Below are 27,911 nucleotides of genomic sequence, written 5' to 3'. Positions count from 1 at the left end.
GGGGATCCCAATAAAAAAAATATTTCAACCCAGAAATTTCTTGACGAGCCAAAAAAAAAAAAAGAAACTCTTTTCCCAAACGTGAAAAACTTATTTCGTGTGTGTGTTTGTGTGTGTGTATGGGGGAGGGGGGGGGGGGTCGTTGACTTTTAAAGCTTCATACCTAAGACTTTTCATACCATCTTAACACAGATCCGCGTTTTCGAGGAAGGGTCCGCGTTTTCTAGGGGGGGGGGGGGCATAGTCACTTTTACTTGTTTAGTATATACATTTAAATGCCCCCAACCCCCTCTAGATCCGCGCATGGGATCATTTGAAAATAGTATTCTCAAGAATCCCTGGACTAGAATAAGAAAATTTTTAACATAGCATACATTCATTTTTTTTTTCAAATATTGATTCCAGGGAGAAGGTTTGGGCCGGAAAGAGTTTTTATAATTGAACATAGGAATTTATGTATCCCCCCAAACGAAGTGTGTGGGTTTGGGGTGGGGATGTTTTGAGTCTTTTGGAATCACACTGTCCGTCTGCCTAGCTGTCCGTCTGTACGTGATAGTTTGCCAAGGATATTATAACTTTGTTATGAAGAAACTGGAAGGTCATACTTGGTACAAAGATTACTAATGATCCGAAGGTGTGTCATGGTTTTGATCCAACATCATTCCAGCAAGTTCAAGGTCACTGGAAAAAAAATAGCAAGTATCATACTTGATACAGGAATTGCTTATGACAAATTTAAAGGGTTTGACACGACCTTCATCCAAGGTCATTCCTGTAAGTTCAAGGTCACTGACAGAAAAGTGTAAGATTACTGTATGTGCTATAATTTTGGAAGCTCATACTTGGAACAAAGATTGCTTATGATCCACCGGTTTGAGATAACATAGTACTAGACTGGCAGAAGAAGTGGCAAAATTCGTGCCTGGATTATCAATTTATAAGGGTGGGAGGAACACAGGAAACTTTTTCTCAGATTGCTTGAGATGGGTTTGTCCTCACCTTGAACAACGGTTTTTCCGGCAAGTTCAAGGTCACTGGCAGATAAATATTTTTTTCCCATGCTATAACTTTGTTATATAACATCACTGGAAGCTTTTACTTGATACAGAGATTGCTTATGATCCAAGAATGTGTTTTGACCTTGATCCAAGGTCTTTCTGGCAAGTTCAAGGTCACTGACAGAGAAGTGCAATATTCTTTTTCAGGTATATCTTTGTCATTGAGTATCACTGGAAGCTCATAATTTGTTCAAAGGTTGTTTTTGACCTTAACATAGGTCATTTAGGCAAGTTCAAGGTCACTGATATAATAAGTGTAAAATTCAAAAAGGTCTAGTCGTCAAGTGGCGCAGTGGTAAGAGTGTCTGCTCTAGAGTCGTGGATTAAGGAGTTGATCCTTACGTCGCAGGTTCGAATCCCACTGTGGGACGCAGAGACTGATCCTTCGGATGAGACCGTACAAACTCAGGTCCCGTCTGGCAGTAGGTGCTGGCACGAAAAAGATCCCTCACTGCTCAATGGCCATGTATGCCGAGTATAGGTCAAAATTGGCAGATCTCCATCGGCAAATGGTGGCGTCTCCATATGATTGAAAAATTCTCGAAAGGGACGTTAAACACCATACAAACAAATAAACAAAAAGGTCTATAATTTTGTAATTGAAAAAATTGCATGCATTTGCATTTCACTGAAAAGATTATAAATATATCATCCAGAGTGTGTAATGGCCTTGACTTAAATTCGAGGTCACTTAGAATATGATGTTTTGGATGAATAGTCTGAAAGAATACGTGACTATGAATTTTTTTTATGTCGGTGACATAAAGATGGTGTTTGCTCTTAACAAGCTGCAGAATGTGTCATGGCTTGACGCAAGGTTATTTGGACAAGTTCAAGTTCACTGACAGGGGAATTTTACATTCCTTTACTGTCTTTCTACTGTTGAAACATTGAAAGTTGATGCCCCTTACAGGATTGTTTATAACCTTAAAATGTTGCATGACCTTGACTCAAGGTCGCTCTGTCCTGTCAGGAGCTCCGACGGAAGACCTATTCGTTGCATTGCAACGAGCTCGGCTCTAGTTTCAACTATCTTTGATAAGTGGATAATTTTTCTGATTTTATATCAAGCAGGATATAACACTGTTGGTGCTATTTATGTAAAAGAATGTTTCCACTTAAGCATATTGCCGTGGCCCCTTTTTCGGACCCCTCTACCATCATCTAATTAACTCAAATTGTAATTAATTTACACCTAACCCATATTTTGTTATCTGTGTGGTACATTACTTGCAAAAATTTACATTGAAAACGGCGCTTTAGTTTTATTAAAGGCAATAAAAAATGTCTACTAGTGAGTGTTAATTCCTGAATGTTGCCCTTGTCCGAGCTGGGTTTTTAATTGTGTCTCATTAATATTCGGAGTAGGCGGGGCATTTCATCGATCGATTGAAAACATGTAATAGCCAGTTAAATAATGGTTTCTGGGAACTACTCAGCATGATATAATAAAAAAAAAATATACGCAAAAAGTAAACACAAAGAACATATTTAAACTTCTCAAGGCTTAAGCCAGTTTTTTTTTTTTTTTTTTTTTTTTTTTTTGGAAAGAGGGATGCGGGGAGATCTTGAAGATGTACATGTACTCCTTCCCTAAATCCAGATTTTTTCCCCAATTTTTGGTAGGTTATGGTAGATCATTGAAGTCATATTGTAAATAAACAAAATATAGCAGCTTACTTAAAAAACAACAGGTGAATGACAGGTTACATTTGTTTCGAAAATATTTTTTTAAAATTTTAAATAGGGTAAGTTGCGATCGCAATTTAAGAAACCTACGTGGCGTATACGTAGAAAATCAACACTAAATAAACCAGGCCTACTTGTACATTTAAACACACACTTCACATTATTTTAATGAAAAAATAAAAATAGTGTAAAAGAAAAACAACTTCTTCTGTATTTTCAAAAAGATTAGTGTCGTATCGAATTTTTAAAATAATATAAAACTCTCTCTCTCTCTCTCTCCGTTCTTAAGGACGGTAAATACTGGTGTACGGAATAACTAAACAAAACATTTTTTGCAATGCTGTAGTGATATTTAATCGCTAAAACAATTTCATTAATGTATATCTGCTTGTTAGTCCCCTACCGGTGAAACCGGAGGGGACTATAGGTTTCCTCTGAGTCTGTCCGTCCGTCTGTCCGTCCGTCTGTCTGTCTGTCTGTCCGTCTGTCTGTCTGTCCCTCTGTCTGTCTGTCAGTCTGTCCCACTTGGTTTTCTGCACTTTTTTCCTAAACGCTTGCAGATATTGAGCTGATTTTTGGTATGTGAGTGTATCTTGATGAGTTACAGATCAAGTTTGCATTTCGTTCCGCTTCATTGATTTTTGACGGAATATCGGCCTTTTCAATTTTTACGGGTTTTCCGCAATTTTCTTCTAAACGCTTGTAGATATTGAGCTGATTTTTGGTACGTGGCTTTACCTTGATTAGTTATAGATCAAGTTTGCATTTCGTCCCGTTTCATTAATTTTTGACGGAATTATGACATTTTCAATTCTTAACGGGAACGGAACCAGATTACACTTGCCGGTAGGGGACTAGTATTGCTAATGCAATACTCTCAGAATGCTTGTTTGTTTTGTTTTGTTATTTTTTGTCCCAATAAGCTTTCCAGTGTTTAACAATCTTTACGTACTTCTACCCCGTGTACCCATATTTTTACAGTCAGAAACATTTTGAAGAATTATGCTATTGTTTAGATGTAGACTATGCCTTAGAAACTCATTGAGCCCCCAAGCGAACCCCTAAATTGAAGGACTAAAACTAAAATATTATTACATTTTACCCCATTTAAAATTCTATAAACCTCGTCAGTCAAATACATTTCTTATGAATGGTAGCATCATTATTTTTTCTGTCTTCGAATGTGGACCTAATACCTGAGCAATATTAATATCCAACGGATGCCACTATTATGATCGGTTTCATGGCCATAGGAACCGGGGGGTGCACGGAGCCCCCCCCCCCCCCCCTAATTTTGCCGATATATATAGAACACTATAGAAAACATAGCTACCATACCATCCATGCATAAACGTGTGGCCCTTCAATAATTATGTCTGATGCCTCTCCCCCCTTTTTTTGCTTGTCAAGGAATTTTTGGTAGTTAAGAGTGCCCCCACTGAAAATGTATGGCTGTGCCCCCAAAACTGAAATTGCTTCCTACGGGCCTGGCTTTTACCAAAAAAGGAATTTTATACAAATCTAAAGAACTCCTTTGAAAAGTATATATTGAACTCTTTTGAAATCAATACAGATGTATGTTTTAATTTCAAGAATATTTTGTTAAGAGAAGTAAACGGAATTTAATAGAAGGATCAGCCTATTTTAGCCCTCTCCCTACATCAAGGTCAACGTAAATACATAATTGATATAAAATAAACAAAGCTTAATTGTAGAAAATGTACCAAAAAGAAGGGGTGGGGAGAAAAATAAAAACAAATACTAGTAAGCAAAATTACAGAGAAAAATACGCAAAATTACAACAACAACAAAAAATGCAGGTATGGAAATTTTCAAAAATTGTTAAATTTACTCACAAAATAATGAATGTTTTTGCGATATTTAGCACTACTAAAAATTCTGGGCAGAAAAAAATAATTCGATGTTGATCAATTGAAAATGTAACGGTCTGAACTGCTAATCGGAGCTAAAGCCACGTGATTTATTGATATATATATATTTTTTTTTAGTATTCACAAAGTTACCAGAGTCTACAAATCACGTGATAAATCGGAATATTTAACAGGTCATAATGAGGTCAATGACATGTAAATACCCGTGAATAGTGAAGGAAACGGTCGGTGTTTTGTACCTTTTTTCAAAAAGTTTACCCCGAGCGCAGGCTTGCCCAAAATTATCCTTTAAATATGATGAATTTCCAACAATTATACACCTTCTGTTCTTTTGAGAAATTTTGGCAGCAATGCGCTCATCATGTATTAAGGCTTTAAAAATCGGAAACTTTGAATATCAATGGAGATTCGTGAATTGCAGTGACCTCTCTTACAAAACACAGCTTCGTTCTTTATTTTTATGGACTTTTAATTCCTGTAATTTCGCGAAGTTGCGATTTAGACATAGAAAAATCGCATTATTCATCTCATGGGGCTATTTTCTATACTTTATTTTTGCGCAATTTACCGGGGGCCACGTTTTGTACACTAAGTGCAATCGTTCTTTCCCCATTAATTTTTCACTGAAATGTTTTCTTAACATTGCAACCACTATATAAACATATCATATCCTATGTTACTTGTGTATATTTAAATATTTATTTTATTCTAATTCACTTCAGTAGTACATTTGTGTTTCATTTGTATCTATTTTAATGAAATGTTTACGTGCATAGTACGAGCAGTATATGGACATGTAGTAACCATAGTATTCAGTTATAGAATTATATCAGGGAAATATCTTAAATTCCCAAGTAGGAAATTATTTTCAAAATTGGCCAGGTTGCTTCGTTAAATAGTTTTCTGTTGAGAGAAGGGGTGAGGGGTTCAAAATTGTTATTATACGCATGTGTATTCTATATAATATTTTTTTATTTAGATAATAGTGGTGAAGAAACGATCCATCAATTAACCTTGTTTTGCCTTTAATTATATTAGTGAAAAACACCGTGCAACAAATAATGCTACAAATATTTTGTCTTTTTTTTTTAGTTTGTGGACCAGGCTATGTAGGTGAATTCTGTAATGAGACATGTGAATATCCTGACTATGGAATGGGTTGTCAGATGATGTGCTCTCCTAATCAAAGCAAAGATAATTATGATTTTAGAAAAGGATGTTCAAAATATGAAGGTATGAAAATAGTTCTTCGGCAAACATCTTTGAAATTGTATCGTCCATATTTTATTGTACCAAATGAGACTCTTTAAATTAAAGCTTGTATTCTACAGATTCTACAATTGCGCAATCAACTAAAACAAATTATGTTGAAAAGAAAACAACTTCTCGCGGCTTTATTTTTAATACCAAGGATATTTCCTTTTCGTCTAACAAAACGGCACCACAACTGAGTTCATTTCCCACTCTGAAGATATCTGTTCTTGGTTTGCTTGCTGTATTTCTTGTCATGCTAATTTTGTACTTGTTCTTTCGAAAATGCGTCAAAACCGAGGAACAAGTGGAGGAACACTTAAAAGAGGAAAATAACCATTATGAAGATGTTCGAGAAATTCAAGTAAATCCTTAAGTGTGAAATAAATGCAACACTTACGACCGAACTGATTAAGGAACATTACAATTTATGTCACTCCGATTTTTAATTGTGAATTGATCATTTTTTGTGTATGCTCTAGTATGATTGTAATTAATGATTTAGTGTTGGAATCCATTTATCTACTCGCAACTAAATATATGACCTATATTGATGTTTACAATACTCAGAATGTAAGATTTCTCTCATATTTTGAAGTTACAATGCCTATACATCACAGTATCTAACCCACATACTAAAAAAACTGGAAGTTGTTGCGTTTCTTGGTTGACAACATAATGCAGTCATGGGGTTATGAAAAAAGACATAATGTGAACACTTTATAACGTCTATAATCTATAATAAATTTATAAATAATAAACTAATTACAGGGTTTATCTTACAATTATAAAGTTAAATGACTTCATCGACAAATAAATTTCTATCATGTATTGAGGTACAAGTGAATTCTAATACATGTACCTATTTTGCCCCTGTTTTCAAACCCTAACATTCAAAAATATAAAACTCCGAAGCATACATGACATTTTTCTGTATCATAATTTTCAATATTTGCCATTTAGGGAAATAATTATATTTCTTGTGGACAATAAACAACGTACAAACGTTACATGCATGTGTAAATATGTGAGCAAACGATTGCGTTTTTTTTTTAATTTCTCCTTAAATATTCATAAAATTTTAATTCAGACTATTGACACTTATTCACTGAAAGTGGTGGACATTAATTTGGGTCTGCCTGTCCGTCCGTCTTTCTGTCTGTCTGTAACGCTTTCGTTTCTGCGCGATATCTCGAGAAGCCTTTGAGCTTTTGCAATTAAATATAACATAACAAAATCATTTAGGGGTCTTCCATAGGCTACTTGAGAAATTTCATTGCAAAAGCTCAAAGGTTTCTCGAGATATCCCGCGGAAACGAAAGTGTTAAAGCAGACAGTAAGGCGGACGGACGGACTGACAGACAGACCCAAATTAATATCCCCAACTTTCAGTGAAAGCGGGGGAAAAAATTAAGAATTTTTTTCTAACATTACTGTCATTGAAGTGGGATATCAATTCTGAAAATGACTGCACAACGAAGAGCAAGAAAAGAAAAGACAAAATTATTCCAAATAAAATGAAACACCAAGACAAATTTTTATTTCAAATCCAGTCTCAAAAAACATTCAAATCAAAAGTTTACAATTTGATGACCTAATCAACGGACCAAGTTCATGCAGTGTTAAGCCTTGTTTCGACGTGTATATTTTCCCACATTGATCGAATATATATTTATAGCACTTCTCCAGAACAAACAACAGTAGCAATTTCAAACCTTAACATTTAAATATAAAACTCCGAAGCATATATGACATTGTTCTGTATCATAATTTTCAATATTTGCCATTTAGGGAAATAATTATATTTCTTGTGAACTATAAACAACATACAAACGTTACATGCATGTGTAAATATGTGAGCAAACGATTATGAAAATATGTAGGAATATGCATAATGATGTTTGTATGTCAATAACCATGCTCACCTTGCAATTTAACAGGTACTTGTTCTTCTCTAGGTTTGTTTAAACGCTTCGATACGCAAGAACTTCCGCAATTTCTTGTATGTCGGATAGACACTGTGTACATGGCTTTTATGGACAAAAACTCAGTATCAATAGCCTAAATGTCATCTTCGTTTTACTAACACACGACATCATCTATATTTACGAAGAGGTATGAATATGAATATTTGCTTTTTAAATCGATTTTAAAAAATGCGTTATTCCAAGAAATCTTCATAAATTTAGTTCTCAATGAATGGGTGGACTTAAAAGAGTCTTGAAAAAAGACCGTAAATTGAAATTTAAAAAGATGTTTATTTCTTTCCATCATATTAATCATCGATATCTTAATTGTGTATGCTTGCTACAGATATGCATTTAAAACTCTCTTTTCGAGGAAAACCAAACATATATCGAAGGCATGGGGCCTGAAGATTTCGTGAATATCAAAAGATAATCAGAGTCACGCTTTTTTCATCGTCTGTATACATAGCGTATGTTTGTCGGCTGTTCCTAAGAAAACTGTAGTTGTATATTGAACAATATATTGTCGTATCAAAAGGAGATAAGCCAACAAACGTGCGCTCATACTTAATTTTACAAAACATGTTCAAAACAGATATCTCGCTTTCATTGTTATGACTGTATTAACCTTGATTTGACTTCGATTGATCTGTTGAATAATACAATTCATCACGTGGTGTGAAACTGTGAGTGTACTTTTGAAAACAATTACATTATGTTCTTAAACGCGTGAACTCAATCTAAATTACGTCTTAGAGCGTGTTTGGTTGGTCTGCCATTCACACAATTAAGCAAATTAAAATTTTTTTTTTTTTTTTTTTTTTTTTTTTTTTTTTTTTTTTTGTGTGTGTGTGTGTGTGTGTGTGTCCTCACAATATTAATTTACCAGAGAAATCTATTAATTTTATATTGACAATGCTGAAACATATCCCCTATACATATTCGAATTTCGAGAGAGAGAGAGAGAGAGATGTCGACACTGACGCCGATCAATAGCCCGCTTCCTATTGATAATCATTATGTGACCTAAAAACCACTCCGGGTACATGTCAAATTCCGGACGGCGACCCCAATGTGTCGTTGCTTCAATTTTGATTCATGGCAATAAGGCACTGTTTTTGCACAAATTTTCTTCTTAATATAATCATGTGTATAGTTTATGTAGATCTTGCTGTTGCTTGTAAAATATTTTGGATTCACTTCATTTACAGATCGATAGAGGGTTTCTAAAAAAGACCTAAAATCGGGCGTTAAGTCCACTCATTCTTAACAATTTTATCCCTTAAAGCTGAACACACTTCGTTAAAGAAATTTGTCTGCCATATTCGATTATTCACTCGGTATATCTGAGGGCCCCTATATAAAGCCGCTCACTTAGTCACTGTTCAGCGATATCAGTCTTCACCGGTGTAGACAGTCGCATGCTACACAGCATCCGGTAGCGACAAAAATATCTGAGTACTCCTGTAATGCAGAAGAGTAAGAAACCGAAGAAACTAACAACATTTGAACAGGTCACTGCAGAGTACAAACAAACAAAGTACACCTAACTGCAATAAAATGTAAACATAGATAATGAAAGATAACCAGCACGAACACATGTCGCTATTCCAAGCCGATACCCGTGACAATTAAGCAATCAGGTGTAACGAATGCGAAGGGTATACCCCGGTGCTGATATCGTAGAAAGTATAATCGAATATGGCGTATGCCTACAGTGTATTTATGAGTCGTGTTCACTTTAATGTATCTTATGAATATTAATGAGAATTAGATTATATGGAAGCAATCTCTTGAATAAACTACACACCATTGTATTAACCACTACTGGATTACAACAGCATTGCAATAATTATTTCAATAGTGGTTAATAACATTTCAAAGCAAATACGACTCTGTAACATCTACCGAAACAACGCCCACAAATAATTGTTTCAACTGTGGTTAAGTATGCATTTCAAATCCAACAATACGATGCAACCATTAATGAAATTTATGCTCACTATTGATATAATCATTTCAATAGATATTGAGAATGCATTTCAAACCCATCACCACAATCCAAGTTTGTATAAAGATTGCAACAATGAAAGTGACACCCGCTTTACACTGTTATTTCTCCAAAATATCACTTCTCTAAACCTCAACATACCATTTATCCGTAATCTATCACTGTATGTAACATTTTCGCCTACATTCATAGATAATCTGCACTACCAATAAAAATAGTAAAACCAATTTTCCTGCTTGAAACGTCCGTGAATTCAGTATTTCCTTCGAACTTAGTCTAGCGTTTTACAAAAGCGGGTCACCGATATAGAACCGCTATTAATGAAATAATTATTTCAATAGTTAGCTTTATACCATTATTAGTAGTTGCAATTGTACCGATGAAACTTTATTTAAAAAACACATGCTATTTTTCTACAAGAATTAGCGCCTTTAAGCATATACACTAGAGATAATAAATTTATTTGGGAACGTGAAATCTTATTCTTCAATGTACGAGGATTTTTAGAACAGTTCGCGGACACGTTGATTTACGGGAAATATTTTGTTAACTTTGAAGAATGACGTATGTCTAATTAAATTCTTATCTTTTGTTTATTAGTACATGTATGTAAAAAAAAAATCAGGTCCGTTTACTACAAGCTAATTCAGAGAATTTGTGTCTCCCGCTTAGGGAAAAATGAAGAGCACGCGCAGTTCGGGGGGGGGGGGGGGGTGTCGGACTCCCTCCCCCTGGATTTGTAGAATTATTAAATGTATACATGTATATTGAAGCAAAAAAATATGCCAATATTCATATAAAGATTTGATTGCTTATTCTTTAATATGTGTATAGAAGATTCTTTCTATATAGAATATTTATCACACTGTAATAATGATTTTATGAGTTTGTACTTTTTTCATTTCACATGGTGAATGCTATCATTTAGTATATCCACCCCCCCCCCCAAAAAAAAGGATCGACCGGGATTTGAACCTCTCACATGCTAAACGAGAGTCATACCCCTAGACCACGGAGGCACTAGACCATACAATAAATTAGGTCACATATTATGTTTAGATTCACGTTCGAAATTGTCAAAATTTTACACAATACATGGTGTCTAATTCAGCCTTTACTAAACAGTTCTAATAGATGTAATTAGAATATAAAGTCCGCCGACAACCTGTTTTATACGTAATAACTCTCCACATGCCCCTGTGCTAAAAATAGTGCTACGCGACTTTTAATACAATGCATAAAAAAAACGGGACGGGACACTTTGAGAGGGGCGATATTATAAAATTTCATTGCAAAAGCTCAAAAGCTTCTTGAGATATCAACCGGAAACGAAAGTGTTACACACAGACGGAATGTATGAATTTATGACCTTGAACTTTGACCTTTTGACTTCAAAACCAATATGGTTCTTCTTTAGGCCATAGGGAGTTGCCATGCAAAATTTCATTGCGAAAGCTCAAAGGGTTCTCGAGATATCGCGCGGAAACAAAAGTGTTACAGACAGACAGAAATACAGCTAGACGGACGGACGAACAGACAGACGAACGGACAGACAAACCCGAAATAATATCCTTCACTTTCAGTGACAAAAAGTTTGAAAAATACGTTGATTTTTACTGCGCGACCATAGGATTCATGGAGCAATCACTTGACGTTTAATTACGTTAGGTGACGCGACAACCTGATTCCAGACCTGAGAAGCTTTTTCAAAGTTCTAAATATCTTTCCTTTCTATAGACTTTTTATGTCTTTTTCTGACATAAAAATTGAATTTATTTAGTATATCGAGACATGATATATATCATATGTATATCTATAAATGTATACTACGTAAACATAAGACCATATTACTTACCCTTATCCGTGTTGATGACTTAACGAACAATTATTATATTGCATCTATAGTGTGTGTTATTTCAACTGTGGTTGCAACGTGATTTTTATTTGAATGCATTCTCAAACACTATATATTGAAATAAGTGTTTTAATAGTGGTCGTGATTTAACAAGTGGTTGCAACACATCACTTCTCAATAAAGTTTCTTGTGAAATAGATATAGATAAGTGAATTTTCATTAAATAAGACTAATTTGGCAAAAAAGGAGATTAATTTAATTTTTGTAACTTATGCATTTTAAATGGAAAAGGTAAAATATTTTTAAACCCCCAAGCCCATGAAACACAAATTCCTTTTATTGGTATTACACATTGTAATTTGCAAAGTAATGCTAAAGCGTTTGTTTCATGAGGGAGGGTTTAGGGCATAAGTTTACAAAATTTTGCGAAAACATTTATACTTTTTCTTTTCAAATGAGATAACAACTGAAATTTAAATGTTAGTATCTAAAAATGTTAATTTTAAGTACGTTAATTATACTGTTTCTATAATTATTATATAGCTAATAAATAGTCTATAAAAATGGCTCAAGGTCTAGAGAATTTTCTTTCAATATCTTGGCCATTTATTTAGCGGTGAGTTTGTATTACGTGTACGTGTATGCTCCGAAACATTCCGATTACCTCAATATTGAAAGCGCAATTGTAAACAAAAAATGTAGTCTAGACAACCGTTCAACGGTTAAATGTATGATAAGTAGCTCGATGAAATGTTTCTATTTCCACATAAAATTAAAATTGTTAATTATATAGCGCCCATTAGCCTCAAAAGAAATCTTATTAAGCAAAGCACCCTAACAAAAATACTATAGTTAAATATAGTATTATTGTTAAGGTAGGTCACGGGTAAACTTCATAAAAATTCGATACAATGAAAATTTGATACAGTGTTCCTTAGAATTTACAGCATATTATATGTAATTTTTATTAAATTTGCCTACGTAGTTTTAATGCTATATTACTGTATATGCGGTTTAGTTTTTAGTACTATTTTTACGCTTTACTATTGAAATATATAGAAAAATGGCATTTTTAAGCCAAGTTTCTTTGAAAAAAATCTTTTAAAGACGTAGAGGACTTAGTCAGGAATTTTCAAAATATCAGGATGAGGTAAAATTAAAACTATTGAGATAAAAAATCAATATGTCTTCTCCCTGGTTTTTTTCGCTAAATAATTTCAAAATTTGCTTTTATATTGCCAAATTGTTGCGGTTATGGCGTTATTTATGACCATAACGTCATATGTTGAATGTAATATACGTTTACATACGAGTATCAGTATCTTGACATTTCGAATATGCAAGATCTAAAAGGTGACATAAATGCGAAATATAATTTTATTCACCATTCCACTAATTGCGGAAACATGTTAAGATGACCAGCAACTTATTTACACTAGTATTATTCATATTCAAATACAAAGTAAGAATGAAAGGTATAACCATTCCTCGTGAATTAACATGCAGCGACAACACTGCGAGTGATAAATATCAATTCATGTATTTTTAGGATGTTCATGTTCCGTTATATTTCATGCATCACACATGAATTTGATCACTTCATTCGAAAACGGTGAAGAATAAGTAAACATCCCGATACTGAGGAAATGTGTGTGTGTGTGTGTGGGGGGGGGGGGGGGGTTACCAGCAATGTTCCCTCTATATTAGTCGCAAGCTAGTATATGGCCCTAACTCTCAAAAAATTGTTAAATTCTCTTAATCAAATTTCAATATGCAAAATGTAATATACTTGCATTTAGCTTTTCATTGCATTAAGCTTAGTCGCCCGCGTGGCACAGTGGTTAGAGCGTCTGCTCTAGAGTCTCGAAGTAAGGAGTTGATCCCAACATCGCGGGTTCGAATCCCACTGTGGGACGTGGAGACCGGTCCTTCGGATGAGACCGTATAAACCGAGGTCCCGTGTCGCAGTGCTGGCAGGAAAAATATCCCTCACTGCTCAATGGCCGTAAGTGCCGAGAATAGGACAAAATTTGCAGCTCTCCACCGGTAAGTAGTGGCGTCTCCATATGAGTGAAAAATTCTCGAGAGGGACGTTAAACAACATACAAAAAAGAAAACAAAACGAACAAACATCTAGCTTATACACAGACAGCTTTTGTTATATAGAAAAAAAAATGTACATGATACTTGTGAACTATTATCTGTTAACAGTGTCATATAGGTCTGAAAGTCCGGGTGTTTATATAAATTTTTTTTTTAATGTATTTCACATACTACACGACAATCAAAAAAAAAAAATATAAACAAATGATAATGATAATAAAAATAATACAGAATAAAATACAGGAAAATACCAGTAATTAAATTTCATCTGTTTTTAGTGTTGAGGATTGATTCCATCCTAAAAGTATAAAAATATTTTGGCCCCGGCTTTGATTGGAAAACATAGTGTAATACTCATGTTTCCTTTGAGTTGCAAATTACGTACGCACATACAACCCTCCAAGTTTTCGGCTAAGCCTTTTTTCTTTTTGCATACCATAACTTTTACCATGACTCATTTTGTTTGACATTTAGCTGTTTAGTATTGTAACACTTACGATAAAAATTATTCCTTTCTTTTGATATGTATTTAGTTTGTTCTAAGATATTACACATAATCGCATCAGAATTTAGATTGTAATTTAATAATGCCCGGTCTTGGTTGAGTTGGTTTGTACGTGCACGAGGTTTTACAATAGCATGAACTTTGTATTAATCTACTTGATTCGTACTTATGGAGCCATTTTCAAGGAATTATACGGGAAACAGCGCAACGTCGCCTTTGTGACGTAACTGACGTCATAATCATGATGTGCACAAAACAACCGCTCCAATCGTCAAAATTGTGTACCAAAATTGATTACAAGGCAAACCTGCAACCTACCTTAATTGTTAAAAGGTCGAACATATATCTAAATGGCGAGTTAAAGTCCACAACAATTGTTTTCTTCTTCTCGTGTAGAAATTTCCGAATAAATTCTACTTCATAGGAATATAGAAACAGGTCAGCTAATAAAAGCACAATACATGCCCACGGAATTTCAACAGTTTGTTGGAAGACTTGGTCTGCGAAGACTACATAATGTTGTCAATGGGGAACTCAAGCATCCTTTTACTATTAATTTCAGAGTACTTGTGTGTAGAATCAGAGTGATTTTTGACAAAGAACTGTAAATGTATTATACAACGTATGAAGCGTGTACGATATTTGGCGGAAATATATCAATTTTTGAATAAGTTAGCGTAGATTTGATTAAGCACATTTCTAAATGTTCTTATTTATGTCTATATGTGCTAGACATTCAGCGTTGTATTTGAATTGGCATAAGTTGCTTTACGCCAAAGCGCTAAACAGAATACAAAGCCAAATGTAATACGTTTACAGCTAATATTTTGTAAGGAATAAAGATAGGGGCTTGGTGGAGCTTTTGCTGGAACCTGCAATGTGTCTTTGTTTGTATGGATTTTTATGCAGTTTAGGAATCCACTATATGTAGGGTAGATCATAAACTTATCTTGGTTGACTGGAATGTTAAAAGTACTAAACACGTGCACTGAAAAATGATTTTGAAGAATTTCATCCACAGAAAGTGAACTGTGAGTACAAGTTGGATATCAAGATGCGCAATTAAAAGCACGTTATATATGTAAAATACAGTTATAATAACGATTCTCACAAACAAAGACGTTAAGTCCTGTATACTGGAACCATAACATATTGTTCCTATTTTCATCAAATCCGATTTAGTGAAAATGGAAGGACAAGCGGTTCGCATATTGTCTTTTAACTACATATATTACGATTGTTTAATATATTTCTAAAACACTAAATCCACCCTGGCAAAGTGTTCAGGTCTTCTTCATATTTAGCCCAACGTGTGGCATAGAAATAAACTTATATCGCCAATTGAAAGATATATAGTGGCTCCCTGTATTAAGGACGTTTTAAGATGTTTGCTTTTAGGTCTTCATTTTCAAATATATTGACATCACCAGTAATAACGTGTCCAGCGTCACTGTAGTTGAAAGAAGAAGAGGAAGAACACGTAAGAGAATTTGTTTTTGTATTTTCAATATCTAGGCACTGTAAGGTTTGTTATAACTGAGAAATTTGGAAGCAACAGTTTTGGAATGATCATTGCTTTTTTACTAAATTTGACTATGGATAACTCTGCATACCTGATCAATACCTAGGGAGCAGGGCGGGTGTGGTCGGTTAGCAGGAAATGCTTACTCCTCCAAAGCACCTGATCCCACCTCTGGCGTTTCAAGAGATCCGTGCTCTTTTTTGCCCTATTCACGATTCGTTTTGTTCACTGGATTTATGAAATTGATCACTGTATGTAAATCATATACGGTACCATTTTTGGATACACCAGATGTGCATTCAATGCTTATATTCAATAGTTGACCAATATTAAATGTTTGTTATACAATGGGATCTATTACCTTTATCTACAAATAAGTTCTCAAAATTCTTCATTGTCAACAGCATTGTTGTTTTCCTTATGACAGACCCCACATCCTTTATCGGGCCTCATTCATCTGCTATAGCTATCTATAACCGAGTTAGGTGACCCAAATATTATTTGACACATTTTAAGATTGTCAAATAAGTTGAAAGAAAATGCACATATACACTGAACAATTTTTTTTTTTCAAATTATTATTTAAATTTAAGGATTAAGTGGCTATTTATTCATTTCCCGCATTAAACTAAATCCTGGTCGCCCGTGTGGCGCAGTGGTTAGAGCGTCTGCTCTAGAGTCGCGAAGTAAGGAATTGATCCTTACGTCGCGGGTTCGAATCCCACTGTGGGACGTGGAGACCGGTCCTTCGGATGAGACCGTATAAACCGAGGTCTTGTGTCGCAGTAGGTGATGACACGAAAAAGATCCCTCACTGCTCAATGGCCGAGTATAGGACAAAATTTGCAGCTCTCCACCGGCAAGTGGTGGCGTCTCCATATGAGTGAAAAATTCTCGAGAGGGACGTTAAACAACATACAAACAAACAAACAAACACTAAATCCTGTGACGCCTGTAAAAGCCTGATTTCATGGACAAAATTTATACTTCTCAGAAAAATGGATATGATTAACAGCAATCTATTACATGTAATTGCCATTTCCTTTTTTAAATTATGAAAGCTACTAATGAACTCTGTCTGGATATTTTGATATCAAAATTGACAAATTCTGAAATATTAGTAAAAATGCAAATATAAAAGTTTCCTTAAATAAAATTCAGTCCAACTAATGAAAAATAAAAGGCCCTAGGGCCTTGACGGTCACTGTCACCGAAATATAATGAGTTATCAGGAGTCAGGTTATGACAATTTTGTCCTCAACTGGAACTGATCTAATAAACTGAGGCAAGTGTTAAATTTTACAGTTTTGGTTATTATGTTGTCCATATCAAATTGACCATATGTTGTTTTTCACAAATGAAAAATAAATAAACATTAATCCTTCAGTTAAACATATAATAATTAATCTTCTAAATAGAGACATATACGCAGATAACAGAATGCACCATGCATTACAATTCATATATACTGTACAGTTGCACACAGTCCTTTGGGATATATACCTAGATATTTATAGATGCATATACCTATATTTGGTACGTATTGTATCAGTAGATGAAAGTTAATTATCATTCCCTAATGAATCCTTTGATTAATAATTTCACACATAGTTGTACATGTATATGATAACTTAATAGAATTTTCCAGTCTGCAGAAGTAAAAAAAAACCGTTTCTCTAATGATCATATAAATCTGATGATAAAGTTTGAATCTTCGAATTCTGTTCACAAGATCCCTCATCCTTTTCACCACTGATAAAGTCTATATAGCATATACATTGAAGGCCCAACACGTAATTAGCTGATATCAATATATACACTGTATACAACATTTCTCCAAAACTTATATATGTTCCAAGGTCATTACACTGTATGTGACAAATTTTGTTTTACTAGAGTAAACCATGGGAACTAGCCAGTTTTGCTAAGTTTAACGCTTTGCTATAAATGATATCCACTAGTAATTGGTACAATATAAAGTCTCTATCAATGATTTCGAAATATTTATAAAATGTACATGAAAGAATGCAAAATACGGAGGAGAGGGAGGGTTGTCAATTACTTATTTAAAAAAAATCCATAACATCTGCAAGCCCATTTAAGATGAGAATTATTGATGTATTTTTTGAGTTTATGCTGATATCATCTTCTTTCAACAAATGAAAACATCTGGAAAAAAAGAAGAAAAAAATAGTTATATATCATATCGAATGGAAAAAAACAATCCTTTGAGTCTCTTCTTCTCAAGAGTTTTTAAACTCACACGCTCACACCCACAGATATATATATATATAAATATATATATATATGAAAATGAAAAATAACAAGGCAACAATGTTAGTAAAACGTAAGCGCTTTCATTACTTCTTCAGACGTTTTACAATTCAAAACAATTCAAACATGTGACGTTATAACGGTACCTGATGATAACGTCAACAACAATGCAATGACGTTACAATGCTTATAGAGGAAACAATTATAGAGTCTAAGTAAAATTACTTAGTTCATTAATAGCGTAATAAATAATAAAGTCATGAAACAGTCTATATTAAACTATTTAAGGCCGGTTTAAAAATCTTGATGAAATGTTTTTCTTTTTCCCGTCTTTCTAAAAGATTTTCTGTTTTGAGTTTATAAAAGGGATAAACTGAGAACTGTCCCTGTCCACAAACAGCAAGATGTTCACTGAGTTTTATTTTTCTGTACTCGGGTTGGTTGATATGTTGTCTATGTATGCGTATACGAGTGCGTAGTGTGGTCCCCGTTTCTCCTATGTATAATTGTCCGCATCCAGCGCATGTTATACAATAAATAACGTTTTTAGATGCACAGGTCATATCTGCATTAATAGTAAATTCTTTATTTTCGAGTTTAATATACTGGCAGGTTCCACAACGTGAATCAGAGCATTTATTGACCATATACGAATTCCGTTGGTGAAATGTAGATTTACACAATATTCTTCGGAGGTTTTTAGGTTGTCTTTTACTGTTGATGAATTTATATTTTTCCAGTACTTTGGACATTTTCTCATCCATCTGTAGAATGTTGTTGAGGTGGCGCACTGTAGGGGTTATATTCCTGTTCTTTGGATTGTATGTAGTTACAGGCGGTAATATTGCAGAATCTGATGTGTCACTTTTTGAAGAATTAATAAGTTTATCTCTGTCGATTTCTATAGCCTTTCTGATTTCGTTCTCAATGATTCCAAGAGGATAGCATTGTTCAAGCAGATATTTTTTTTAAATTCATTCAGACGTTCATCTCTTTTTTTCTTGTCGCTAACAATAGTGCAGATTCTTCTAGCTAAATTGTACGGGATCGAACGTTTTGTATGACTTGGATGACAGAAACTGAAATGGAGATACTGATGTGTGTCTGTCGGTTTGTAGTATATGTCTGTCGAAATACATTCTCCATGCTTTGCTATAAGCACGTCCTTTTCCGTTTTTGGAATGTTGCGGTTTTCTTGGATTCTTCTATACTAGAAATTGAAGGTTGACAGAACTAAAAACATTTCTTCTTGCACAACATTATCCAGAAAATCTTATCCTTTCTGCCATAGAAGAATCCAAGAAAATCCCGCAACATATATTAAGAACGACCAGAAAAAAGGACAACGATCCCATCTTAATCCCTTTTGTAACAACATATAATCCAAAACATATAAATATATTCCAAGAGGCGAAAAAGAACTTTACAATCATCGAACGGGACAATGATCTGCAACAACTTATACAGAAATCGGACTTAATTCACAGCCAACGACACGCAGCACAGTTAAGGCTGCAATAAGGAGGCGGGGCCTAAATTTTACGGGAAACGCTTACTATGACATCACACAAATGTATATGTTCTTCAAATTACCACAAAATGAAATGAATTGCTATTTTAAACATTTGGATAGTTTTAAACTACATCAATACTTACTATTGCATGTATTTTGTCGTTGGTTTAATCCCACAGAGCAATATATAAACAATTCACTGATCGCAATGCACTTGTCAATGTGACGTCATATCGCAAAATTTGACGCAGTTTGTATGCAGTAAGAGGCGGATCAAGTTAGATTTTATACAATGAAAAATGTATTTTGTAAGTAAATAAAATATATTTAAGAAATGAATTTAATTTTTGAAGATTCATGAGGACATGAACTACGACGCGTCACGCCGGCATATTTCATGAAGCGCGTTAGCGCTTCATGATAAATATGCCGGCGTGAAGCGTTGTAGTTCATGTACCTCATGAATTTTCAAAAATTAAATTCATTTCTTATATTTACATTATTTTTCTGATGAGTTTCCACAAGTTACGCCATTCAACTGTCATTTTTGAAGCAAAACAGTTTGCACTATAGTTTTGACGTCAAGTACAGTATTATGACGTAACAATGGAGATATTCATGCTCATCTCATGGTAGTTCATGAGAAAATGAACAATCATCTAATTTGCAAAAAATCGTAAGGAAAAATACCTGGAAATGTAAATATTTGCAGATATATAAAGGGCCATTAACTTGGATGCAATGTATATTTTATGATTTTAATCATATACTTCCCGTACATTTATTAGACAAGCGATACTGCCGTATATTTGTATGCAGATTCATTGAAGGGTAATAAAAGGATCGTAATAAATCGATATATTGCAAGGGCATACCCTCAATGAATTATGACAAGCTTTTACACATAAACTCAAGAGGTATGAAGATATTTGAAAAGTGCTGCGAACCTGATGAAAACTTGCAAATAAATTAATTATATCTTTATTTAATGTACTTGACCAGCAAAATATTCAGCATATGGTCTAACAAACGTTATTTTAGCAGTCATATAGTAGAATCTATATAGGTCCGCAGCACTTTTCACAAACTACAAAGAGTGTTGAAAATAATTATAAATTAAACTTAGATTTTCAACGTGATTATACCCTTGCAATATTAGAATTTATAGATGACCTCAATACTGCAGGTATATTTGCTAAAATCACGTGACTGCCACATTACGTCACAAGTCTAGGTAAGAAATTTAATCGTTCCCAACATGTAGTTTTCAACCACATTACATTTGTCTGATAATAGTAAAGTCCTAAAAAGAATCGCCCATCCTTGTAAAGAATGTATTTTCTATATAAAAATTCGCCTATATTTCCATTTGTCACCTTAACTGTACTGCGCAACCACCCAATTTAAAAAAAATATTAACCAGAGCTAAATTCAACTCCATTCCTGAACAACACACAGTATCAAAATGCGGTGATCCAAGATGTGGTACCTGCCCTTATATACGAACAGGATCCTCTATTATTTTCAAGTGTGGAAAAACATTTTTTGTAAATGAAAACATGTCGTGTAAAACCAAAAATCTTCTTTATTGTATAACTTGTAACAACTGTGGAGAGGAATACATCGGTCAAACCGGATCCCAATTAACAGCCCGCATGCGCGTCCACCGTCAGCAAATCAATAATCCGAGCATTAGAAACACGCCATGCAGTGAGCATTTCGACATTTGCTCTCAAGGAAACTGTTGTGTCTTTCCATTTTATAAACTTAGGTACGATTCAGCCGTAATGAGAATAGTGAAAGAGAACTACTTTATAAATCTATTTTCACCAAAACTGAACAAACATTAATTTTGATAAGTTCACGTCTTTCTTGTATAATTAATTTCTTGAATACTTTGTTTATTGAGACTGAGAAAATCATGATTTATTGTCCAATTCAATTTTCCCGAACTTTTACGTTATACTATGACGTCATGGATTTATTCCTTCCCTGCAAAGACACTCATGACGTCATAGTTAACGTTACCAAGCAAAATAAATCAGTTCAAAGTATGTACACCTGAAGAAGGACTGTTAAATCCAGAAAGCGCTTGTTTTAAATGAAATTTGGAAACTGTGCATTTTCTTTTTCTTTTATGATTATATATATATATATATATATATATATATATATATATATATATATATATATATATATATATATATATATATATATATATATATATATTTGGGGTCAGTAGAGTACTTGTTATTCAGTGCATTCGTGATGGAACTAAAGAAGATTCGTCGGTTGATTACCTTCTTGGCCTTTTGAATCTTGATCTGGCAACTCATATAAATCATCATACCACAACTCGGCTTCCTCTTCATTACAAGTGTCACAATCTGTATCATGAATATTTTATCTTTATGTTTGATTTGCGTTAATCATTAAAAAAAATTAATTCAAGTTAGTAATATCCATCCAGATGCCAGCAATTAATATCTGAGATAGATATCAAAACATGCCATCACTTTTCCCCTAGGGTTCAATTGAAAAAAAAAAAATTATGAAGATCTGAATCAAGACTTGATTTATCATCATTTATGAAACCTGGGGAATTCTTACTGTGTACCTTTTTAAGTAAACCATATAATCATAACTAAGAAACATTCTGTAATGGAATGTGAAAAGTTACCATACAAGAAGACATACGTCTGTAAACAAATGTTGAATTGTAAGTATCACAGTATTTCCTCATAATTCTCGGGGGGGGGGGGGGGAGGGAGGGGAGGGGGGGGTCTATTTGTGCATAGCATTATTACCTGATAGATAAGTATATTGAAATTCCTTTTCCACTGAAATTTTCATCCATCTTTCAGCAGCAATGTCCTTTGGAAGAAAGATAGTAGTCTTTTTTCTTTCTTGCATATGAGTGTGAACTACATATATTTTGATGTTGAATATATCTGCAGCAGCTTGAATACCGATGTCTTCACGCCAGTTTCCTGTAACGCTCAATACTGGGGAGGTTTTCTCGGTAAGGTATTCAGCATATTTATCATAATATGGCGAATGACGAATTTTTTCCTTTAAACCATCCATTCCTTTTTCACAGTCCACTATCTTGCAAAGACATTTCAAGAAGTCTGTTTTCATTTCAAGAGGGTTTTGAACTTCTTTATTTTCTCCTAAATAAAGAAAAATATTAATGTCTTAAAACACATTTTTTTTTTCTCTTTTTAAAGCAGATAAACGTGTAATCTTGAATGTCAATTTCAAATGATTTCAAGTAAGTCACAGATTATTATGCACATCCTCGTATTGTTACACGTATACAATGACTTTATTTAAATTTGAATAATGGAAAAATATCTTCATTTTTTCGGTCTTACAAATTTTGATTAAGAACTACTTTTTAAATATAAAATAAACCTCTACAAAGAAGATTAAAAAAATTTTGTAGTTTCATTTTTCGTCTGGTAGTCGTGAAGAATCTTTCTCATGCAACGCCTACCGTGACTTGGAACCTTGGTTTTAGAGTTACATTATGAACCAAATCAAGCTCTTCTAAGAGAGAACGATATATATATATATATATATATATATATATATATATATATATATATATATATATATATATATATATATATATATATATATATATATATATATATATATCAGAAAGCTAAAGATTTATGAAAAATACAAGTATAACAAAGTTTTGATTAATCCATTTCACTGTAAAGTAAGAAAGACTGCACAATGTAAGTGTGAAAATCATAAAAACGAAGGTCGTATATTCCGTATCATAGTTGTCAAACAATTCAAGATTAAGCAACTCTTATTTTTAGTATAAATTTTGTAAATAAATGTAGTATTGAATTGGAACATGCAAAAGTGAAGAATAGATTTTGATATCTTTACTGAAGACTGTATCAAAAATCTAGATCTACGATATTCACTTCTTAGGAGAAGAACTTTCAAACGTCTTCAGCTTTTCAAGGCACACATGCAATGAGCAGGAAGAATTGAAATAATATTCCTCTTTGGTAAGACATTTTTTTTCATTGAATATGAAAATTTAACTTCTGAAACCTGCACTTTTCTGAAACCTAATACTTTAAAGAAGTGAACAAAATTGCATGTGTCCTGAAAGATTCTATTTTTGTTAATTTTTGCGTCACACTGCAATGTCACATACGAAAGTCTTTCGAAGGACTTTCACTTCTTGTTCGAGCTTGGCGAAGGGACAGTGACCATCTAAATTAAACAGCATAGGTTAGACACAGCGCCGGAAACAATGACCCGGAACCTCCTGATCACCATACCTTTTAAAGTAAAAGCCATTTCGCCATCACTTTCATTTGAAATGCCATTTTCTCTATCTTCTATAGATTTCTTGTTTCCTGTATTGAAATGAAAACAAAGAGAGAAAACTTTGGTAAGATATTTTTTTTTTACTACAGAACTCAACGGAAAACCGAGAATATTTTAAAAATATCTCCCCTCTTCCGTAAAACAAAAATTCCTTTTTACACTATTATGATTTGTTATTTTGCAATCCCATGCAAAAGCTTTGTTTAGAAACAAGGGAAACAAATTATACGGTGAGGATAAGTGTGAGGGATCCATTTTAATGATTTACCTTAGGTTAAACATCAAAGGGTAAAATTTGTCACTTTTAATTTTTTTCTAGCTATTTTGGCCTTTATTATCCGCCCGCGATAAAATATAGTGTTACCCTTTTCCGTTATCATAGACTTTCTGTCCTTTATCTCGGCAACAGTTGCACACATTCAACTCAAATTTGACATATGGATAAATCAGGGAATACGCAGGTCAAGTTCGAAATTGGTCATGGTCAAATGATTTTTGACAGAGTTATCCCTGTTGAACTTGGGGAAAAAAAAGGAAATTTTCAGTTTCCTCTCTGTAACTTTTAGATCGATGTACATGTATGTATAAGATTGAAAATGCATGTGCATGTATTTTACAAGATAATATAGGTCAAGTTTGAATTTGGTCGTGGTCTGATGATTTTTGAGAGTTATCTCTCGTGAACTTTGAAAAAATAGGAATTTTTTAGTTTCCTCTTTCTTTCTTGTGTAGGGATGTGTGTATATGGTTGGAATTGTATATGGAGGCATTTTACCAGAAGATACAGGTCAAGTTTGAAATTGCATATTATGCAGGTATTTTACCAGAAAATACAGTTCAAGTTCGAATTTGGTCCTGGTCCGACGATTTTTGACAGAATTATTCCTCTTGAACTCAGAAAGAGTTTAAAATGGCTACCTGCGGGGGCATCGTGGCGTTACGACACATCTAGTCAAATGTATTTCAATTCACTTATCAACGGAACCTTTGAAATAAATATTTTCTTGAAAACGGTTACAAATTATCAAATTGATCTTTCCCAATTTAATTAAAACTGAGTTCGTTCTTTCATAGTCGTACAAGTTAAAATAGTCTTATCAATTCCATTTGTTATCATCAATAGTTTTCGAAATATATTAACTGACAAGAAGCCCAACATTTACCACTTGCATTCTCTTTCTTCAGAAATAGGAAAAGGAGAACAATTATAGAAAATGCACACATAGGTATCAGGATTGCAAGTAAGGTCTTCTGCTTTTCATATCCAAAGTCAGTTTTTGATCTGAAATAATCAAGTTCAAAATTAAATACCGATAAAGTTCATGAAGACAAGTACATGTGTATACTTCTAAAAAAGTTTGGAAACTAAAAATAAGATCAATCTTTTTTTTTTAAACCCATTCTTCATTAATTATCACTTTTATGCTAAATTGATATTCATTTCAACTTCAGTCCATGTGTTACTCATCAAGCATAAGTGCCTCACCTGATATCAATGTATCTTAATTAAATTAAAGTATTTCATGACATTACTTACAGATAACATGCAACTTAAGGATGTACAACACACCAACCACCGAAAATTTCTGTCGTTTGATTTTCGTTATTTTTGTATATTTTATGTTTGACTGTATCTACTATGTGTTACACATTTTGGACAAAATCGTTCAAGTCGTATTTGGACAGAAGTTCCAAAAGTCACCCCTCTTTAGCTGTTCACGAGGAGAAAAATTTTCAATCAACCAACTATAAAATCCTTGGGATAACCTGGCTATCAAACTTCATCGACTAATTCGATTGACCATTAAACACACAAATAAAGTAATTTTGTAGAAGTATATATCGACACAATTTTTTTTGAAGACCCTGAACTGAAAAAAAAAAAAAAAAAAAAAAAAAAAAAAAAAAAAAAAAACATTGTTCATCTTAGCCTTGAAAAATGCATATTTTTCAATTTTAAATATTTGTTATGGAAAAAACCTATCGTTAAAATTTGGAAAAAAAATACTTTCTTTATGTAGTTGGTTGCAAAAATAATCTTCATAATTTTTTGTAATTTTTTTAACGACTCGTTTTGAATTTATAGAGGAAAAACAACCAGTACGCCTTACTCCCTAAATCACGTTTCTCAAGCGTCTTTCAGACTTGGGACGATATAATGCCATGAATCTACAAATACACATCAAAAATTCAAGTTGGAAATCTTTTGCTTTAAAAATTATATTTACATTTTATTTTATCCGAATTTTCAAATGTAAAGCGCATTTAAATGCAGATTTATAAGCACTTTTTTACTACCCCCCCCCCTCCCCTTTTCTTTTCTTTTTTGCGACACAGACTATTCGAGCTTGATCAAACATCGAATATATTGCAGATGTATTTAGTTCACTGAATTCTTGAAGTACTGATTTGTTAACTCGTGTATACGTAATGGATATATGCCGAATACTGTTCTATATGTAAAATTATCAGACTCTTTGAGGCCCGTTAGGGCCGAAAACAGTCTGATAATTTTACATATAGAATTGTATGAGGCATATATCTTACTTAAAACATTGCTATTTAAATGTCCAAAAGTTACCTGGAGGAGTCCGATAATTACACAATAGGAGTTCAGGCATCAATAGTTTTCTACCTGAAACCATCTAATAAGTAGACAAAAGAAAAGAGAAGGTTTTTTACTTTAGACAGTAAAATCAGTGAGTGAACTCTTTTGTTTCATTCATTCAATGGCAGTCGTTTGGCTTAGCAGGAACTATGGACAGTGGTCAGGTTATGCAGGATTTTTTTATGATTCGGAATATTTTCTTTTATTAAGTGCGTTTGACATTGATTCAGATACAGTGTTGGATGATATCTTCAAAATGCATTTAAAGTAAAAATGCGGATTTTATCTAAAATTTTGATTGAATGATATAATGAACATCTTTTTAAAAGTGCGGTCATTGGCAAACAAACCTTGTTAAATGAAGAGATTCGCAGACTGGTTCTTTATCAAAAATGGATTTAAATTGGCTTATTCACAGTGCTGTATCGAAAACGCTTTGCAAAAAAAAAAAAAAAAAACGTATGGAAAGTGTTACTTTTGAGGAAGGTCAAAACTCAAGTTTCTTCTTGGATTTGCTATTTTTAACAACTTAATTTCCTCGCGTTCGCTTTCCCTGAATTTTTTCTCCCTAACTTTTTTTTTTCTTTGGTTTCTGGACATAATAAACCTTGATTTCACTCGAGTTGTTGTTTTTTAACTACTGTCCGATTTTGTTATCACTGCCGTCCGATAATATATTATTGGACTGCTAATTATTATTATTGGACGGCTACAGGTAACATTTTAGACTGCAAGTACAAAGGCATGACGTCACAGCAATGTTTTAAATATTAAATATTGACTACTAGTATGTTTTGTATTTAAGTAAATCTTACATAGGATTTTATGCCCAAGTGTCCGGTAACCGTATGTAGTCCACACATGCATTCATATTTCATACTTGGATATGAAATTCAACTGACATTGAAACTGACTTTTATTTAATGAATTTTAATTTTATTTAGTGTTAAAAGTGAACCCACAATCAACTCTTCTGTGATATAAATGGAATACTTATAATTTCTTAATATTTTCAAACAATTAAGGAGTGTGTGGGGTTAACCCCAAACACCCCCCACCCCACCCCCACCCCTCAACCCCGATATTGAATGCATACTTCCGTTGCTTTTATAGATAAAATGAAAAATTCTTGTTCGTCCATATTAAGTTCAATGTATCAAACTTTGAATTCTTCATGTAGTTTAAAGTTATTCATGTATACAGTGATATAAGACGTTTTGTTTTGATTCGAGGAAATGCGAACCGACACTGATATAGTGACAGAAGGTCGGACAGTTTTCTGCAATGACATATTCATGAAT

General features: G+C 33.5%; 2 protein-coding genes across 2 annotated transcripts in view; one reads left to right on the top strand and one right to left on the bottom strand.

The window, feature by feature from the left end:
- The window catches only part of LOC133200630 (uncharacterized), a 34,651-nt gene extending 28,361 nt beyond the window's left edge, over positions 1-6,290 (top strand). Inside the window, exons 2-3 of the mRNA XM_061336413.1 lie at positions 5,732-5,872; positions 5,971-6,290. Of these exons, the coding sequence (XP_061192397.1) occupies positions 5,794-5,872; positions 5,971-6,266 (375 nt within the window). The 5' untranslated portion in view covers positions 5,732-5,793 and the 3' untranslated portion in view covers positions 6,267-6,290. The remainder of the gene's footprint in view (positions 1-5,731; positions 5,873-5,970) is intronic.
- Positions 6,291-17,235: 10,945 nt separating this feature from the next.
- LOC133200622 (uncharacterized) overlaps positions 17,236-27,911 on the bottom strand; it is a 31,976-nt gene continuing 21,300 nt past the window's right edge. Inside the window, exons 7-11 of the mRNA XM_061336411.1 lie at positions 25,166-25,284; positions 23,954-24,031; positions 22,448-22,813; positions 21,941-22,027; positions 17,236-18,022 (exon numbers count right to left, since the gene is read on the bottom strand). Coding sequence (XP_061192395.1) covers positions 18,006-18,022; positions 21,941-22,027; positions 22,448-22,813; positions 23,954-24,031; positions 25,166-25,284 — 667 coding nt within the window. The 3' untranslated portion in view covers positions 17,236-18,005. The remainder of the gene's footprint in view (positions 18,023-21,940; positions 22,028-22,447; positions 22,814-23,953; positions 24,032-25,165; positions 25,285-27,911) is intronic.

This window comes from Saccostrea echinata, unplaced genomic scaffold (genome assembly GCF_033153115.1).
Source record: "Saccostrea echinata isolate AGI-Se365-2 ecotype Australia unplaced genomic scaffold, CSIRO_AGI_Sech_v1 ptg000040l, whole genome shotgun sequence".
NCBI lineage: Eukaryota > Metazoa > Mollusca > Bivalvia > Ostreida > Ostreidae > Saccostrea > Saccostrea echinata.
The sequence above is the reverse complement of the archived record's forward strand: the minus strand, read 5'-3'. Positions and strand labels throughout refer to the sequence as shown.